The sequence below is a fragment of the Aythya fuligula genome, chromosome 4, assembly GCF_009819795.1.
Source record: "Aythya fuligula isolate bAytFul2 chromosome 4, bAytFul2.pri, whole genome shotgun sequence".
Lineage (NCBI taxonomy): Eukaryota > Metazoa > Chordata > Aves > Anseriformes > Anatidae > Aythya > Aythya fuligula.
Window position 1 is genome coordinate 69,846,947 of NC_045562.1, and position 19,189 is coordinate 69,866,135.

The window sequence follows — 19,189 nt, forward strand, 5'->3', positions numbered from 1 at the left end:
AAAATGACTTACCCCTCAAAATCAACTTCTCTAAAATTAAGATAAAAGGAAAAAATAATGAGGATGTGAGCACAAGAAGCTGTTACACAATGCAGAAAGCTGGCAGCTGGACCTTATTCTCTACAGCTAAAGGATGATGCAGAAAGAGAAAACAATACAGCCCTTGCTTTTGATCCAAGACTCAAGTGTGCCTTTTTTTAAAAAAGAAAAAAAAAAAAAAAAAGCAGGCACTCACCTTATTAAATGAGAGACTTAAAACAGAGCTGGTTATAAAGCTACAAAATGATTAGGTAGAAATAATTCATTAACATTGATAAAATGCCAAGCTGCAGTTAAAGATATGGGAAAAAAAAATCAGCAACAGTCTAGCAGCCAAGAAATTGGTAGAGCTTTTGGCTTAATTTATTACATAGTAAAATTTCAATCTCCTTATGTATTTTAAGACTAAATTATGACCATCAAATATTTAATTTGTAACCATCATTTATAACATTTTTCTGATATTGTTCTTCCAGAAAAAATCTGAGTTGTATTGCAGCAGGGTTTGGGGCTCAGATCAGGTTCAGGACTATACGCAGAGAGCCTCCTCCAAATCTAATTATTAATGACATTATTGAATCCAGCCAGATGTTTCACATGGATAAAATTAAGTACATGTATAAATCAAGATCCAAGTGCACACTTAGATTTGACAGACGATAAGGAAAGGCGAAACAAAAAGTAATGAAGACAGTTAATGAAAAAATATATATTCCTGGCTGATAGTATAACTTGAAATTAAAAATGCAAAATGGAATAGACCTGTTAAATTATCACTCTGCTAATGACAAATAAGCAGGATGTTTCTCACATCATATTTCTTACTAGCTTCTGCCTGGTCAAGTTTTAGTCAGCCTGAGTATTACATTTTTTACTGCTTCCCAAAGGTAACTACATAAGAGATAAATGTACTTTCGGTGTACAAAATATAGCCAATGAGCTACTTTTCTATTTATAATGTGAGAACTTCAAGTATTAATCCAAATGGGTAACCCTTTACGTAAATGATGTAAATTAAATGTAGTGTGCATGATTTAAAATACAGTATATATTCGTGTTCTAAATATCTTTTAAAATTGTAAGACCATTTGCATCTAATCAGCTGCAAATCAGACACTAAAAAAGAAGAAGAATTTTACAGGTAGTATTTTAAGAAAAGGGGGCCGACATTACCAAATAAAACTATTCTTAACCAGGAAAAATATTTTTAAATGAGCATTCCAGCCAAATGCAAGTTTTTCCTACAAAAGAAAAACCTTGTGAAATAGGAATTTCTATTAAAACACCAATCTCAGCCAATAATTATAATTGTTCTTCTACAATAAATCACTTAAATAGTCAAGAACTAACGCAACGTGTCTTTAGTGTACTGCTGTTGTACCAAGTTTACCTGGAAACACAGACTGAAACGATGGCTGGCTTTGGATAAAGGTGGCATAGAGAAAAATGTTGAGCATGCAGTATGCACTCCCTCTACTGGACACTGAGATTATCCTGAACAGGCATTGAGAGAAAGGAAAGGACATGTCCAGGCATCCAGGTATCCTGAAATAAAAGCCTGTCACAGCGTCTGTACTCTTCCCTCAGACTCAAGCTACAGCTCAGATTCACAGAAAACAAACAAACAAACAAACAAAAAAAAAAAAAAAAACAGATTTCAAAACTCTTGTTTATATTCCAAAATACATTTCCTAGCAGAAGCTAACACCTGATTTACACCCCAAACACTCGCCATGGTAAACTTGTATAAGCACACAAAAACTCATGTGCCTTTGACCAGTACATGAGGACTGCCACTGTCTGTCCATCTCCCATCCCTATGGGAAATAACCGAGGCAGAAAAGTGCTGATAACTTCTGATCTGCTGAGGGAACAGAAGGAATGCATGGTTTGGGCAGCTGGGATGTATTAACATTTATAAAAGCTGTTGCAAAGGATTTGGTTCTAGACAGTCAAAGGCTAACCTTTGTCAGTCTTTTCCCTCTCCTCCCACAGCTCCTGAAAGGTACAAGCAGAAGGGTGTCATAATTTACTTGGGTTGGCAGGGTCTAAATGTTCCACAGAAATGACAGCTCTCCCTATCATTAAGGCTTCCTGATGGTTTAAGTACTTCATTATCATGGAGGCAAAAAGAAAGAGGTGGTTATATCACATCACTATAAACCATTTCAAGTCCAAGTGTTTCACTGCATGAACTTCTGTGCTCTCCTTCAAGTAAGTTTGCGTAACAAGAGTTCCATAAACCTACAGAAAGTTTTCCTGGAGTTTGCAAAGCAGCAGGGCTTCACATTTTCAGTAAAGATAAAGGCAATCTCCCACTAAAGCCTTCCATTCATCAATTTTCTTGATCTCAGTTTGAGGGTGGGAAAAGCCTTCCTCCCCATACACCCAAACAGAACCCTGAGAAGACATTCTAGCTCAAGTGGGGACAGAACAGAAAGAGAACAGAGAACAAATGAGATGAAAAATGCATTAGAGACCAGAGAAAGGCAGAGACTGAGCACAAAGTAAAAACAAAGTGAGGAGACTGGACAAGCCCAGGTCCCCAGCCAATTTTCCAAATCCCTATTGCTGTATTTTATATTTGCTGATAAAATAAAACCGTGTTCTCCCTGAAGGTCACGTGGTACAGTGCAATAATTACACTCCAAGAAATGAGCAAGTACACAAACGATTCACCTTTATGCTCTCTCCACCTGACAACATACGTACTTCAGACTGTGATCATTAGTTGCCAGGAAAACTGCTATCGCATGAAAATGTACAGTTATCACAGACCAGCTACAAACCAGACGATTTTCAGGGGTCCCTCTGTGCACAGAGGTCTCATTTGCTCTCTCTCTCTGTTTGCAAAATGTTCCCCTTCATTTCTAGATGTGCTCATCTCTACACACACGCAGGTCGACAGCACCCACTGACTCCACGTGCTAACAAATGACATCTCTAATGCATGAGGTCTGTCGTCAGGCTAGAATGGCTCTGAGCCAGCACCCCAAAGGACTATTAGTTCTTCTTCTCTTGGATCAAAATATACAGAGGACAGCAAAACTTTGGCCTGGCAAGAACTACAGTTTTGGTAGCACAAGGACATACAAACAGAAGCAGCAGCACATAATGAAGGGAGCAATGCTGAATTCAGGAGGAGCTGAATGTAACATTTCATACGCTGACTTAAATATTTGACAGATTGAGGTCTAATAATCACAGTCTAAGAGATTCTGTTGTTTATTTTGTTCTATCAGATTTTCATTTTACCACGTTTTTAAGTTTCAACCAAGTCGTCTGACACATGATTAAAAGATAATTTAAACAGCCTCTTTCTGCAGCACAGAGCTGCATATGGTCAGGTTATAAATTAAAGTAACTCAGCACTAAAACCAAATTTGGGTATTTTCTACTGGAAAAAAAGAATAACAATTACATACAGTTTTCATTGCGTAAGTTAAAACCTCAGTATGTATTGTTTCATTTTGAATGTATTCTTTGAAAGCATTGCTAGGCATTTTTTTTTTTTTCCTTTGGAACTGTGGAATTTATTAGCTTTCACCCTTACATACATAGCAGTGATCAGTCTCCAGAAGTGGTAACAATACCACTTTAAACACATACACATGCATGCACGCACACACACACACAAAAATCAAGGCTTGAATGTCCTTTATATCTTGCAAGAAATATAGCAACCAATATTCCACGCAGAGGTACAGCAAATGAAGTCCTGTCAAGCAAATGGCAGGAATGACAGCAGATGTCTGGATTCCTTCATAGCTGGTTGCATAAAGGTAGCACACATATTTCACTGAGGGAAAAAAAAGCCTCTGACAAGACAGTCTAACAGTACTTTTTATTCATAGTTGGCATTTTTGACTGGTGTGGTACATCAGTAGGTGCTAAGATGATGAGCCAAATTAATCTTGATAAAGCTTCATTTGCACAAGGAAAGCAAAGTCTGCAACACTCAGTCACGGCTAAACCAGGCTACCACAGCTTAATCCAAGGTGTAACGTCTGGATCAAGGTTCCCACAGTCCAGACTTTACTCTGGACCTGACCCAAACCACTTATTTTCATGTCAAACTATACAGTAACTCTGTCTGATTGCAACCAGCAGAAACAAGCATTATGCAGCTCTGCTGCTTTAGATACTCCAACAAGCCACAGACTTCTTTTTGGATTTGAATAAAGTGTTTCATCTTTCAGCCTCCCTTTATTCATGAGGTTTACCTGTTTCACAAAAAGCTGTCATAGGGAGCTAATCTTTGTGTAATATTTTGACACTTCAAAGCATTATATACCGACTACTTCTTTCAAGATGTCCTCAGTCGTATTACCTGCTTGCAGTAGTAAGTAAATGCTACAAAGCAGAGACACTATTTTCCTGAACTGGGAGACACTAGCATGGTTTTGCATGTCGTGAAAGAATTACGCAGCATTTACTGAGAAATATGCATCTCCGAATAAGAAGCTGAGGACGTAATAAAGTTGCACATTAGGTAACTAAGTATAAAAAATCTGAAACATTTCCCTGTCCAAAAAAATCAGTGCTGTCTCACGTGGTTTTGTCTAATAACCTGTCCCCTGACATAACATAACAGGTGTTCAGTGCAACTTCCTTAAATTAAGCTGTAATCCGCTTCAGAAGTAAATCCATTAAACTTGTGTTTAATGCTTAAAGTTTGCCACACTGAAGTTTAAGTGCACTTTTTGTATACAACCTAAATGTTACTAATGGTCCTCTCTAGTAATACAGAATTTTTGAAAACTCACCACTTTTCTCTCTTTAAAGCAAATGTTCATTTCCTTGTATTTCTTCATAGCAGTCTCCAGTTTATTCTTCAGATCAATGGCACATCTCAGACGATCATCATTTATTCCTGCTCTGGTAAATAACTGCAAAGCAAAAAAATCTACATCGTTATTTATTTTTTTTTTCTAGACATCTGAGTCAAAAAACACTTGTTTTTCTTCCATCTTTAATGAAACAAATTCCTTTATCTTACAAGTGACAATTAGTGAATGCACTGCTTTTCCCATCTAGAATATAAAGCTAACAGCAACTACTAAAGACAAACAAAGAATGAAAAGAAGCTACAAACACCTCCTGAGAATGCCCTTCACTGGGCCAAATTCCATGAACGAAGCTCCTGAGCAATATCAATTGACAGAAAGGACATAGTATTTTTCTGATACAGACATGTCTCACAAAAACATGCCGAGTTTTACTTTAACATTTTGCAAAGAAGTTATTTTCTGAGATGTCTTTTTTTTTTTTTTGTAACTTAAGTGCGACTGTAGGTAGCATACCTAATGCTGAAAGCTGAGCCATGAAACAAGTTATATAGCTCCTATAGTTTCCTTCTGTCCACCCCTACTGAACCAGCAACCTTCTTTTCTATTTGCACCAATGTTTCTTCAACATTAAGTTCCTTTTTACACACTCTCCCTTAAGCTTTAGTGCCCACTTCATCTTTTTATAGAAAGTGAAGAAATAGCTCTTCATCCCACCTGAATCCAGGACTGCACAGAAGGCAAGAACTTATTTCTGAGGAGTTTGTGAGCATCCACAACATTGTTTATTACGGCAGTATTGTCTTCATTCTCATGCACTTTTAAATCTGTTCAAAATATGAAAATAAGAGTTAGAGCATGACATTTATAGTATCCTCACTAGAGAAGTTAAAAGTAAGTAGAAGTAGATATGAACCTTTCTAAAATATTTGATATTCAATATTAATTATTCTACTATTATTATTCTATGCATTGAAATAAATCAAAAGGAAAAGATGAAAAGCTTTCAGTGCAACGTTGAGAGCTGTTAAGCCATCACAACTAAGGACTCACTAAACAAACCAAACTAAACAAACCAAAGACAAGTGCAGTCTTACTATTTACATCACACCTTGTTCTATGTTCCCATCAATGCACTGGGACTTATTGCACCAGTTTTTGCATATTCCATATGAAATGATCCCTGTCCCCCACAGCAAAAGGCACTTGAACATCAAAGAAGCCAAGTGTGCCACTACCCAAGTACAGATGGTACTTTTCACCTCTTAGTCACTTGTAGGCTCCACAAATACCTTTCCAATTCTGTTGTCTGCAGGCACAGAAGTAGGTACCTGTCTCACTTGCTGTTTGCACTTGAAATTTCATTAGGACACTACTTGTAAGAAATTTCTCTTGGACTACCAAAACACCTTCTACCTTGAGTTTTCTAGATGCAACTCATATTAGCAAAGTTATAGAGAAAAGATAAAATCATAACCCTTAACTCTTTCAAGCAAAATTCTTACTGCTTCTTGCAAGTTGTCAGTAACAAAGAAAAGCTTAAGAAACAGTCAATTTGAGGCTTTTTAAATAAGTAGCTTATACACAGGTTATAGGGAGAAGGAAAGAAGTGAATAGTGACGCACATGGAAAAGAAAATAATACAGGTTAAACAGACTGTATTTTTTTTAAATACAGGGAACTCATTACGGGTACTACAAAGCACCATAATATGTTTTCAACAACTAGTATGAAAGTTCAATCTTAGAAGCTAATTAATAAAATCTGAAAATCCCACACGAGCATCCAAAACTAAGAATGGTTGCTAGATGACCCAGAAATGGAAAAGAACAGTAAACCAAAATGGTGTTCAGGAACCTCAAACACTTAAGTCATAGTAAAACCAAAACAACTACAGAGCACATCAAACAAAGACTGTTTCCAGCTGTTTGTGAAAAATTGTTTCAGGTACCTGTGGAGATTTCAAGGTCTAGAGTATATTTATGAGAAATAAGCCCATGGTTCCTAACAAAAGTTTCGTAATCATCATCGTGGAAAGCAAGGGCACCAGATTCAGCTCCCGAGGATGTGCCTCCATCTAATTCTTTTTGTTCAGGTGTCTCCTGTTTGTCATCTAAGTCTTCATTTTTCTCAGTTCTAACACCCTGAGAAGCAGAAACGATGTCCTTGCTGCAGCACGGCTGTTCATCATCCACGAATCTGACATATGACTGGGTAACGTCTGTCTGGGAGGCCAGGGCGGGTGCAGGACTATCCTCATTAGCAGTCATTTCTTTGTGGGGTTCTGGAGTTGTGTCATTCACAGTGAACTCGAAAGGATCTGGCAACAGAAGCCGGAAACAGTTTTCCATCTCTGTCAGTGTTTCAGCAATCTCTTGGGACATTTCTATGAAGAGACAATGGTTTTAGAACACTGTTAAACAATGTGAAATGCTGATGTCTCCAGAGCAGAGACAGATCTACAAAACAAATACCGCTGCCAAATAGGTAATCCTTTATCTAGTAATCCATCATAATTTATCCATATGTATCTCTTTCCCAAGCAAAAACTGTCCTTGTGACAGAGAAGTGACAATACTATTCTTAAGCAGGAAATCTAGAATTCTAGGAGTGTTCCTCCTTTCTTATCCTCCCTAAAATTCCATTGTGTAACAAAGATGACTCAAATATCTCCATAAATTTGAGGCAGAAAGACAGTACTCATAAGAGACAAATTTCTCAGTGAAGTTTGGGAGTACTCCTTGTGCAGCCATGAGTGTTACAGTTGTTTGTGGGTGCACCCATGAACATATGCTACAGCTGAAAGAGATGCTACCAATAAAACTGATTTTAGGAAGGTTAAATCTCTTGAAAATTGCACTCTCATGCATGGAAATGCTTGTAGCATGCAGGACAAATGCAGACATAAACGCATATATTGCAGAAACTGAAGCAATTTAACTAAGTAATCCTTTGTAACTGCAATTTAATACATTCTCTCTGTTCTTCTCCCATACTGCAGACATATGTTGATGTACACATAGTGCTTAGAGATTCAGCTCCCAGTTCGATGCACTGTTTAGCAGCAATATGCTACTTTTCATACACTTCCTACACTGCATCCAAGATTTCTGTGCAGACCAGAGCTCAACCTTCTGGAACACACATAATGACTGTGTACACAACATAATTAAGGTTATCAGTCAAGAAGGTGTTGAGAAGCCTGTACCTAGTCATAGACAAAGGAACTGAGCCGCCAGCTCCAAACCACTTTGTGGTATCATGGAATCGCAGAAGCGATTAGAAGGGACACATGAGGATCATTGTGCCCAACTCCATATGATGTGCCTGCTTGGGATTATGCATTCACACTTTACTGAATTACAGACCACACCTTTTCACACCTTTGTTTTAAATCTTTTCATTCAACCTGAGCTTAAAGGACTGTCACTTTATTCTTTTTATTTTATTTATTCCATGATATTCTTTAAGTAAGAGAGACAGAGGGTCAAGCCCTAACAAATGTGCTATTCCTGCACTCTGTGGTCAGCTATTATTTGGATAGCCATTCTGTTGGAACGTGTTTTACGTAATCTTACAAATGGTTCCTTTAAAAACAAATAAAAATGCCACCGAAAGAACCAAAGCACTTTACCTGCCATTTCTTTTTCAGCTCTTTTGGCTTTTTCTTTGTAAATGTTATCCAATCGTTTTTGCTTCTCCTCTTCCCTCTGCCTTTCAGCCACGGTTCTGGCATGCACATCTTGAAAATCCACCTAAGGAAATGAAGAAAAAAGTATAACATTCCTTGGAAGAAATATATAGAAAATCCATTTCCTAAGATCCTTATCTGTGTTGAAAAATCCTCTAACATCAGCAATCAGCCAGCAGCTCAGCAGCACTTCCTTTTATCTCTTCTCCTCCTGGAATCAATAACTACAGTAATTCTGAATGGAGGTTTTGCTTCTACTAATAAGGGACTGAGGAGAATCAATGGCTTTCAAAAAGGAATCATAAGGTAGAAAAACAAAGCGTTTAGTCCCACATCTAAACCGCAAAAATAACCTAGGCTGTGGGAGACCTCTGTCACAGCACTGGAGGCAGGGGTTAGGGAGTTGGGCAGGAAGGGACTACACAGGGTAAGTATTCAAGTTACATGAAAACATCACACTATTTCTACTTGTAGGAAAGGAAATTTAGGAAAACTTGTAAGCACTACTAGCACACATAGGTATCACTTACTAAACAACTTATAAGCAAGCAAAGTAGTAGAGATAATATTAAAACATGTTAAAAGAGATCACATTTTGGCTTTTACAACTACATTTGTTGGATACGTGGACTGAGGGAAAAGATACCAATTAGTCTCACTTTACCTTCTTCTGACTAAAACATAAATATAAATCTGAACGATTCAAAACACTTTCTTAAAATATTTGCAGAGGGTTTTTTTTTTTTTTTTAGTTTGTTCTTAGTAGGGCTTGAAGATTAAATATTTTTCACTTCTATTTCAAGGAAATGAATCCTGAATTGCAATATTAGGTAAGAAAAGCTTTTCAAAAAGGAAAACCACAGCATATCCATTTGATTGCTACCACATAACTTCCATTAATTTCACCACAGGTTACACTGAGTGCTGGGCAAGCCCATACTTTACTGCTAATGAAGCCCACAGCCTCTCCAGCACGGTTCCTGTCCTACAAGCACCCACTGAACATTCATTTCCATTGTAATTGCTGGATGAGAAAGCTTGTCAATATCCAGTAATGGTTCCCAGATACTGACATTCTGCACCAACATTTTGGAGCCTCGCAAGAATAAAACAGTAAAATTATGGGATAGAGGCCCATATGATGCTGGGACTGCTCTATACTGCAAAATATCTTTCAGTTTAGTCCTAGATACTTCAGATACTTTCACAGCAACTGACAGGGACAGTCTCCACCTCTCTAGACAGACGGACACACTTACCAATCTCTTTTTTATTGGGAGAGTGGGGAGGCACAGAGAAGGTACAAAAAAATAAGCTCCACAACCTATAGCAGCATGAGGCTTCCTGTGGTGAGCTTTTTGCTTTTCAGTATCTTATTTTTCTGCTAAGTTTGAGTATTTCTCCACATAGCAGCAGGAAAAAGAGAACAACCCATGCATGAACCACTGGATTTACATAGATCAACATCATCCACAAAAAAAATAAAGATATAGAACCCAGAAACTAAAGCTACCATTTCTAAGCATACAGATTTGACTTGTGTAGAAAACCAGAGATCCCTAGGGCTTCCTAAACCACTGCTTCTTCCCTGTATCAGAATAACAATAGAGCCACCTGCCCAGTCTTTCCCTTTCTCTGTCCCAAAAGGCAGCTATGGGCTGCTCTGCTGTGTTGATTTTTGCTGTGGTACTTGGCCAGAGTCTCCTCATACAGTTGTTAAATCATCAGAGTTTGCCACAAACAGAGAAAGCATGTCTCACGTACTAGATCTCTATCACCAGCCCAGTCCACAGCACACACACAGCTTGGAGCTGCGCAAAGCGAGGCACCCTGGCCTTTTGCAGAAGTCTCACGAGGTCAGAATAACTCAGGGCCTGACTTATGGATGTGCGCATGGACTCACTACCTGGTGTTAGTACAAACTTAGGGACTTGGTCAGGACACACCTAATCTCATTTACACAACATGGACACACACTAGAATTGTTATTCTGCCTATGCAGTGAAGCCTTTTACTACTGGTCCATAACTTTGGAAAGGGAAGAACTGTTTTCACCTCTTCACAGCTGTTCTCTGCTTTGTTCTCAAATTCAAATGTATAGAGGTATAGCCTCAACCTGCTAGGGTTAAACCAGTGGGTAGCACTGTGGGTTTACACCCTAAAAGGGCAGCACTTGTCATTTTCTGACCAATTGTTCATAAGGTGGTTTTGGTAATGATAAACTGAAAAAAAAGGCAGGGCTAACAGTCCTCCAATCACCCCATACTAACGTGCCAAACCTGTAATACAAAATAGCAGATGTATCTGATTTCTAGAAAGAACAAATGCCTCCTCAAGCCTACTGGTTGCCTCTTGCAGTTCAAGTATTAAGCTGGGAAAAGGCTGGCTAGGTCAGTTGACTGGTATTAACTGGTACAAGAGTTGAGAAACTAGATTAGGTTGTTTCCATTGAAACCAGCATTCCTACTCAAATTCAGCTGCCCTAAAAAGTAGTACAGCTTACTGGATGCTTGACTTACTGTGTATGCTTGAGTATCCAGTCGGGGAAATCTATGTTATATGTCAGAGATCGCTGCCTCAGTCCTGCATTTCCCTTTATCACTTTATTATTTTTTTCTTTATTCAATAAAACAGTAAGGGAGGATTCAAATACCCTTTGTGATCAGATGCCAAAAATTATACAGAGAAAAAAAATACAATAAACACAAGTAAGTTATTAGCTTAATATGGAAACAGAACAGCAGACACATTGCTTATCACAAAGTTTTCTTTATCTGTTAAGAACACACAGCGCCCATCTTTCTGAAGAAATAAAATTAATACACTTCCTGAAAGTCTGGTGTTATCATTGTAGATAGCATGAATGTTAAAAAAGTGTTCCCAATTTCCATTGCTTGCATCTTAGAATAGATACAAAAGCAGAAGAATGACCAAAATACAATAATATGAAACCTAGAAGGGAGAGTTAGAAGTGTTTATGTGAGAAGTTCCTTTTTAATTAAACTGCTGGTGTTACACACACCAGCACTGTGTTTGAGGAGGGCTGGTACCTACACTTCGTTGTGCTGTGAAAAAAGCCAGAATAGGACAGCTCAGGACAGAAGTAAGGATACTTTAAGCTTTCACATGACAACTTAATAGCTGCTTATTGTCAGCTGAAGCTGTAAGTACCCTTTCCATTCTGAACAGGTTGGACTTTGTGGCTTCAGGTGGTAATCAGTGGCTGGAGGCCTACTGGTGAGCAACGCTTATGCACACCAAGAAAGAGTTGGTTGAGTCCAGCTCTAATTTCAAGGCAAGGATTTTTAAAGCCTTTTTGCCATAACACAAGATGCACAAGAATATCTCCCAATGGGTAATCTATTCCAGTGTAGATGTGTCCTTTATGTTTTGTCCTAGTTTGTTTTTAATCACTTTATTTAAAGTTCTTCCTCCCTGTTTATGTAGTTCAGCCCTTTCCACAAAGGTACCTTACCACTGTTTATCTGTCATGCTGTAACTGAGGTCAGAGACAGACAGCCCTTCTCTTCAACTCCAGTAGCTGGCCATTACTTAATATACTTAATAACACATCTGGGCAAATTTAGTGACTGAGCTGTAAGTTACATACATACGATATTCAACTGAGAAGATTTTTAAAAATATAAAAGGGAAAGGAATGCTGGAAAACCAATGCCTTCAGTCAGGATGCTGTATGGGTCTCAGTAAAAGGGCATCTGCCTTGAGAGTAGTGCCAGAAAGCTTAGTTCAGTTTCTGGTCAGCACTGAACATGATGTCAGTGCTGATGGTGAACTGTGTAACATTTCCTCTACCTAGCATTCATCTTGCTAGCAGGTTATAAGAAAGAATTATAGAATGGCTCGGGTTGTAAGGGACCTTAAATATCACCTAGTTCCAACCCTCTTCCATGGGCAGGGGTGCCACCCACTGCATCAGGTTGCTCAGCACCCCATCCAGCCTGCCCTTGAACACCTCCAGGGGTGGGGCATCCACGGATTTTTTAGGCAACCTGTAACACCTCAAAGACATTACATTTCTCTAAATAGCACCTCATTTTCTGAAAAACCTTCAGAAAACACTTCATGCGAAGGGGTAGACATTTGCTAGCTTTAATTTGCGGAGACATAGAAGAGGGTTTTTGCTTCATGTGAGGGTAAATCACCACAAGACTAACGAAGGCTGGGTAATTGGGGGGATCTATCTCTTTAGGATTCCTCCTACAGACAGCACTTGGCTCCCAGAGGGCTTCCTTCCCAATTTATTGATTCTCTCTCTCGAAACGCCTAGCAACTCACCACCTAAGCACACCCGTAGGCGAAGCCGCCGCGTTACCTTCTTGTTCTGCCTCAGATAGTGGTACCCCAGCGCCAGCTTCTTGTAGGCCTCGCCGTACTTGTCGTGCCAGTCCTGCACGCAGTGCAGGGCAGCCTTCCTCAGCCTCTGCGCCACCTCAGCAGGCGGTGGCAGGGGCTGCCGGTGCTCGGTGCCCACCGCCAGCTCCAGGAACTCCTGGAAGTCGGCGAGGAGCAGTGTGCGGAACCGGTGGGACCTGGCGAAGAGCTCCCGCAGCGCCTGGAAGGCCGACAGGCGCACCTGGGCGTGCGGCTCCCTCAGCCTGGTCAGCAGCAGGTGGTAGGCATGGCCGATGTGGTCATCCGAAGACCTGAAAAGAGGGGAAAAGAGGCAAAATTTACCACATAAATTGCTGGGTTTCGGTCAAAAAAAGGCTTTTTGGGGTTCATTTTCCAGGCCGGCTCCTACTTGCAGATTTTCTTCAGCTCCTTCAGCCTGCCCGGCTCCAGCTGCGGCTCCCCGGCCGTGGTGAGCTCCTCCACCAGCTCGGCCAGGCGCTGCGCCATCGCCCGCGGCCCCCCGGCTCCTGTCAGAGCCCCTCACACCGCCTCACAACCCGCCCCCCCCCGGGGAACGCGCCGGGTGGTGCTTTCCGCACGCAGCCACCCCCCCGGAACGCGGCGGGTGGTACAGCCCGCGCTCCCCCTTCACAGAGCCTACCCCTGCTGACGGGATGGCAGCGCGCGTGACGTCACGCCGGGTGGAGGAGCGGGAGGGGGCGGTCCTTAAAGGGACCGCGACTGAATTTTGGGGGGATAAATTACAAAGTTTCCACAGAATTGATCAAAAATCCACATCAGGACTACAAAGCTGGTGAAGGGCTTGGAGCCCAAGTCCTGTGAGGAGCGGCTGAGGGAGCTGGGGGTGTTTGGGCTGGAGTCTTAGCATCGCACCACATGAAATGGCTATAGTAAGCATAGTTGCTGCAGTAGGGGGCTGGTTGAACTGAGGTAAAATACACTTTTATGACGCATTGAACACACTCAGTACAAGCCAGGAGGAGCCAGATAGCAAGAGGTTAGAAAATAGTCTGAAATGAGTCAATTTAGATGCGGGAGGAGGGGTGATAGGGATGATGCCCTGTTCTAGTGTCCCCCTCCAGCAGCCACACGAGCGTGGCTCAGTTACTGGAGGTTGTGGGGCTCTCCTGGGTTCACTCCTGGCAGCACTTGTCCTCCTTTCAGTTTTGGGTGCCTCACTGGAAATGTGTTACAGGCCCCCATTTCTGAAAGTGGTGATCAACCACTGGGAAAGACCAAGCCCTTGCTGGTGCTCACTTTGAGCATCTTGAATAAGGGAGGCATTTAAAATGGGTATTCCCGTTTGAAAATGTTGTCAGGTATTTGAAGGGTGTTTCCCTTAATCCACAGCTGAGGTGTGTGTTGAAATTCATATTACAGCTCTCCAAGCTGGCTTCTGGGATAGGAAAGACATCATTGAACACTTTTTACAAGTAGTGAACTCATATTTTCAAACACATTTACTACAGTGAAATCATATATACATTTTGCGGCGGTTCTGCTATTTTTGACTTGATATATGAAACTAATAGCATTTTACTTTTAAATAGTGTTTTTCCTTCCTTGTTGCTTTCCATCTAGTAAAACGGATGTCCTACATTTCTGTGTGAAAAGCACATACAATGGCACAGTTAATCTTCAAAGTTTAGATCAATTTACTCTTTCAATATTTCTTATTTTTCTGTTTTGTTTCTTAATTTGATTGAAAGTGCCTAAACAACTGCTTTCTATTAGGTTATTGCTTGCAACAATAACATTGCTTTAATGTTTAGAAACAGTATTTCAAAAGGAGCCTCAAGCAAGGTACTTAACATCTACAAAGTCACCATTTCATATCCATGCATAATGTTTAAGAAATCCCTGCAAGGAGCCATATGGTTTTTGCAAAGAATCGCTTGATGAATGAATGCTGAGTTGTGTAACTCATTCATGGTGGTCCCTTAGGCAAATCCCAGTGACAGCTAAGCTGTTTGCTTATTTATTTATTTATTTGATCGCAGGCAATTACATAAAATTGTGTTTGCTCGAGTTGCCGAGTTTCTTTCCCCGTCTACTTTCCAACAAACATGGTAAATATCCACCATTCAAATATTTCCATGCTTTCTTCATCTGGACCAGTCTGATAAAAGGCTGAAGAGAGCCAGATCACTGCAGAATTCATTTTGCTGCAGAAGTCCCAACCACTCTGCACTTGCTTTGATTTTCCCCTGCTCAGGGTGGTGCAGGAGAACGCAGGACACTGTGGGGTGCAGAGGCAGGAGCTAAGAGCAGCTGCTGCCCCTCCGAGCCACATCACTGAGACTTACTACCAGTTTACACCTGATTTCAGCAAAGCCTGAGTCTGCTGCTTCATGTCACATGCATCAGGACAGGTTGTTGGTTCTGCAAGTCCAGTATCTTTGGCTAAATACATAGACAAAGTATAGGGCCAAACAGAATTTTATCCATTGAAACCACTTATTTGTGTCTGAAGGTTCTTACATTAAAGCAGAGCCAGCTGTTCTGTCCCAGATTTAAAATGTCAAGATGATGGGTCTAGGAAGGATTGTTTCAAACTTTCATGTAACATTCAATTTTCAGGTGTATTCTTTTTAAAAAAGAAAGATCCAGGTAGAAGACAGTTCCACCATGTTATTAGATGATTCTTTGCCCGGGATTGTTTTCAGCTGTGCAATAAAAGAGCATGTCAGGCAGAAGGAAACCCCACTGAACTCTTAAAATAGCTGTCTTCAGCTTAATGATATGAAATTAAAAAGGAGGGTTTATTCTTCTGCCAAAATGGAACTTAGGCAAAAAAAAAAAAAAAAAAAAGCTTTCCTACAAACAATCTGGAGTTAAAATAACTTTGGTTTCAGGCCTGAAGATGCAGAAACATGATAAACACTGATATTAAGTTGTCACGGAATTTATGCCAGTTGGTTTGCAAAGAAAATACTGACCTTCTGTGTGAGAAGAATAGATGCTTAACCGCTAGTTTGACTCAAGCAAAAGGATGACAGTTATTTGAGAGCCCTGAACAAGCTCCTACGGGGTAAGGACTATATTTAAACAGATGTTTTCAAGGAGAAAATGCTCTATTCATTAAACCATCAATAACGCGAGGCCAAAGATACTTGGCGACCTCCTGTAACTGTGTGAAATACTGTGAGAACACTTCGGCCTATTGTAACATTTTATAATTCTGTCATAGGCGGAGATGAATGAACCTGCTCCATATGGCCCAGATCATGAATTAAATAACCATTTGTAAATTGGATGGAGCAGGAATAGCTGCAGGAGAACCATCGCAAATCAAGGAGCACCTACCTACGCTTAGCTTGTACTTGTGTCTAGAATAGGTTTTAAAATGATCCTACAGCATTTCCTGACAACTCCAGGCCTGTAACAACAAAGTGCTATTTCTTCCATGGAAAAATCTAACCAAAACCTAAAGAGAAAGGCAAATAATGAGTCCCAAACCACCTGGCATTCTTCCAGGTTAGACAGGTCAACAGAACAAGTTAATATTTCCATGAGAATGCACCCAAAGAAGAGCAACCTAACCTGCAAGCAGGTGTCTTTGTTTGTTTTAGGGGTGTGGATACCAGCCTTTAAGGCAGGACTCGGGTGGGGTGGCTCAGAAAAGGAGGACTTTGAAGCTTGTTACCATGCAGAGAGAACAAAAGAGGAAATACAGCCCAAATTCTGCTTGAAGATCCCCTGCTGTTAAATTGCACAGTGACAGAAATGCCCCATGTATACAGATGGGACTGCTTTCAAATATATGATGTTAGCAGACATTTCTTAAACAACCTAAAGATACTGGTTTGGGTGTCACATCGAGTCCTTGATAGTGCATTTTGGAAGCTCTTTTTGCCTGACATCTGAGCCATCCCACCCTCAGAAAGCCATCACCTGCAGAAGAACCACAGTTGCTGTAGCTGGGCTTTCCAAATGAGCAGCTGTGCATAGTTGTGGCTCCAGATACCAAAAGGTATTATTTTTTTCTTCCTTTCCTAAGGATACAGAAAAGTGGAGAACTGCTCTGAAACTGCTAAAGGCCTCTAGTTAAAAGGGGAGGATTTATAAATAGTACAGCTGTGAGGAATGATGCCCCTGTGTGATATGCTTACCACAGTTTAGCAAGGTTTCATACACAACACCTCTAGGTTAGGCCTAGGGAGGAAATCGACTCCTTTCAGCCATATGAATGTGTCTACACCAGTCACTTAAGGAAACCACCCATTTAGAAATGAAATGTCTTGTTTAGTCATCTCAACTCTCTGTATCTCAACTCAACAACCAGCAAGAGGGCGGCACTTTCACAGAGAAAGCCATAGAGCATCGGGGGCACATGGAGTGGAGTCTAAATCTTAAGTGGCTCTGTTTTACCAGGACGAAGTCCATTCCTGATGTGAAGCTGTTGTCATCTCCACCAGCCAACAGGAACAGCATTGCACGAGCACTGGCTGATCGGTGGTTTTCAGTTTCAGATTTCTCCATCCTGTTCTCACTCCAGGTAGCTACAACCCAGTGATGCCACGATCATTCGCTCACAGGAGCCAGTCCTCAGTCACCAGGCAACTGTCCCATGGAGGCACGCTGTCAGCCTTCAGGTTTTTTTTGCATTTCCATCATTTTTTATGAATAGCGACCAAGAAAGCCACATGGATCAAAACAAGTGAATTTCTTTCACTGCTATGATAAAAGAACACTTTGTCTTTATGAAGAGATTATTTATACAAGTCAGCTTTTGCAGACAGAAGGAAAGTCCCTGGTTTAAGATTACGAGGTGGTTGGGACAAAAATAGAGTGCAAAGACCACAGTTAGGGAGAGAAGGAAATACCGAAGTATAATTAAAAGGAAGATGGAAGTATCATGAAAAGAAGAAGGCAGCAAGCCTTGTGAAATGTCTGGAGCCAATCCTTTTTGGATGATCTTTGAGGTCCCTTCCAGCCCGAACTATTCTGTGATTCTGTGATTTATATTTATGCTTTTAAAGAGATGTTTTACACTTCTGTGGCTAGATATTTAAGTGTCAACAAAATGCAAAATGGTATTTATTCACATTTTCTTGTATTTGCACCCTTATTTTTTTTGCAGCAAGTGCATCGTGACAGTGCCACTGACCAACATAGAGCTGTTCTGTTGGTCAGAACACTGTGCTCTACTGAGACTCCTAAACTGTTTCACAAATTTTCAGGCAATTGAACCTTAACACAATGCAGAACAAGAATTGTAGATGCAGTCTACGTATACAAAGACTAAGCTGACAAAAAGCCTTCCAGAAAAGCTGAGCACAGAGTTTGGAGTGCTGGCCCCGTTCCCTGACTTGCAGCACCTCCAGTCACACGTCCCTCAGCAGCATCACTCTCACAGCCCCATGTTTCAGCTTGTTTCATGCAAGTGTTAAAAGGCCTCTTAAGTGATTCATTGCTACTTTTCATCACTGTGCAAGTCTTAACAGTAGAATTGATATAAAATAATGAAAAAGCAGTTGTGTTGAATACACCTGGGTAAAATATACACAAAGTTTTCTTGACCTCCTATTAAGAAGGTCAACATTTCCAAGAGAGACAGTAGAACAACAACCAAAATTTTTGCTGCTCTAATAATTTCCTGCATAAAAAAATTATCAATTATTGACACATCAGTAACACATAGCTAAGGTGAGAGGCTTTTTTTTTTTTTTTTTTTCCAACAGTCTGTGTGGATCTGTGATCTATGGATATGCACGGGGCTGCTCTGGAACAGTCACTCATCAGCTGCTGGCAGGGCTCGGCACTGCCCCAGGTCATGGAACTTGACTTCTGGGAAACATTTTTTATTTTTCTATTATTTTTTTTTTAAAGCTAAATGCAAACCTGGCACTCAGTAATTTCGTATGGACAAGATACACTTATAGGGACAGTGCAGGCAGGAGAGCACTGCCGACAGCAGTGAGCTGGATGGCTGTGACAGCATTCTCTCCTCTTAAATCGTAGAAAGTATTCTGTCACCAATTTCCTACATGGCCATGAAAGAGGCACAACCACTGAGAACCACAACTTCCTCAGCTACGAAAGAAAAAAAAAGTTGTGATTGTTTAAGCACACAAAGCTACAGGAAGTATAAAGGGCTTCATGTTTACAGATAAGAGTCAAAATGAACTTTATAAAGCCCTTGACTTCTTTGCCCTTTGGCAAAGGCATGCATAAGGCTTGATAGGACGAGGTGTAACAGCTTTAAACTAAAAGAGGGGAGGTTTAGATGAGGTATTAGGAAGCAATTCTTCACTCTGAGGGTGGTGAGGCGCTGAACAGGCTGCCCAGAGGAGCT

The 19,189-nt window shown here is 40.6% G+C and overlaps 1 protein-coding gene across 1 annotated transcript in view; it reads right to left on the reverse strand.

Moving 5' to 3' along the window:
• UVSSA (UV stimulated scaffold protein A) overlaps nucleotides 1-13,377 on the reverse strand; it is a 50,665-nt gene extending 37,288 nt beyond the window's left edge. Inside the window, exons 1-6 of the mRNA XM_032187110.1 lie at nucleotides 13,280-13,377; nucleotides 12,851-13,181; nucleotides 8,461-8,581; nucleotides 6,778-7,212; nucleotides 5,544-5,653; nucleotides 4,806-4,928 (exon numbers count right to left, since the gene is read on the reverse strand). Coding sequence (XP_032043001.1) covers nucleotides 4,806-4,928; nucleotides 5,544-5,653; nucleotides 6,778-7,212; nucleotides 8,461-8,581; nucleotides 12,851-13,181; nucleotides 13,280-13,377 — 1,218 coding nt within the window. The remainder of the gene's footprint in view (nucleotides 1-4,805; nucleotides 4,929-5,543; nucleotides 5,654-6,777; nucleotides 7,213-8,460; nucleotides 8,582-12,850; nucleotides 13,182-13,279) is intronic.
• Nucleotides 13,378-19,189: the final 5,812 nt, after the last annotated feature.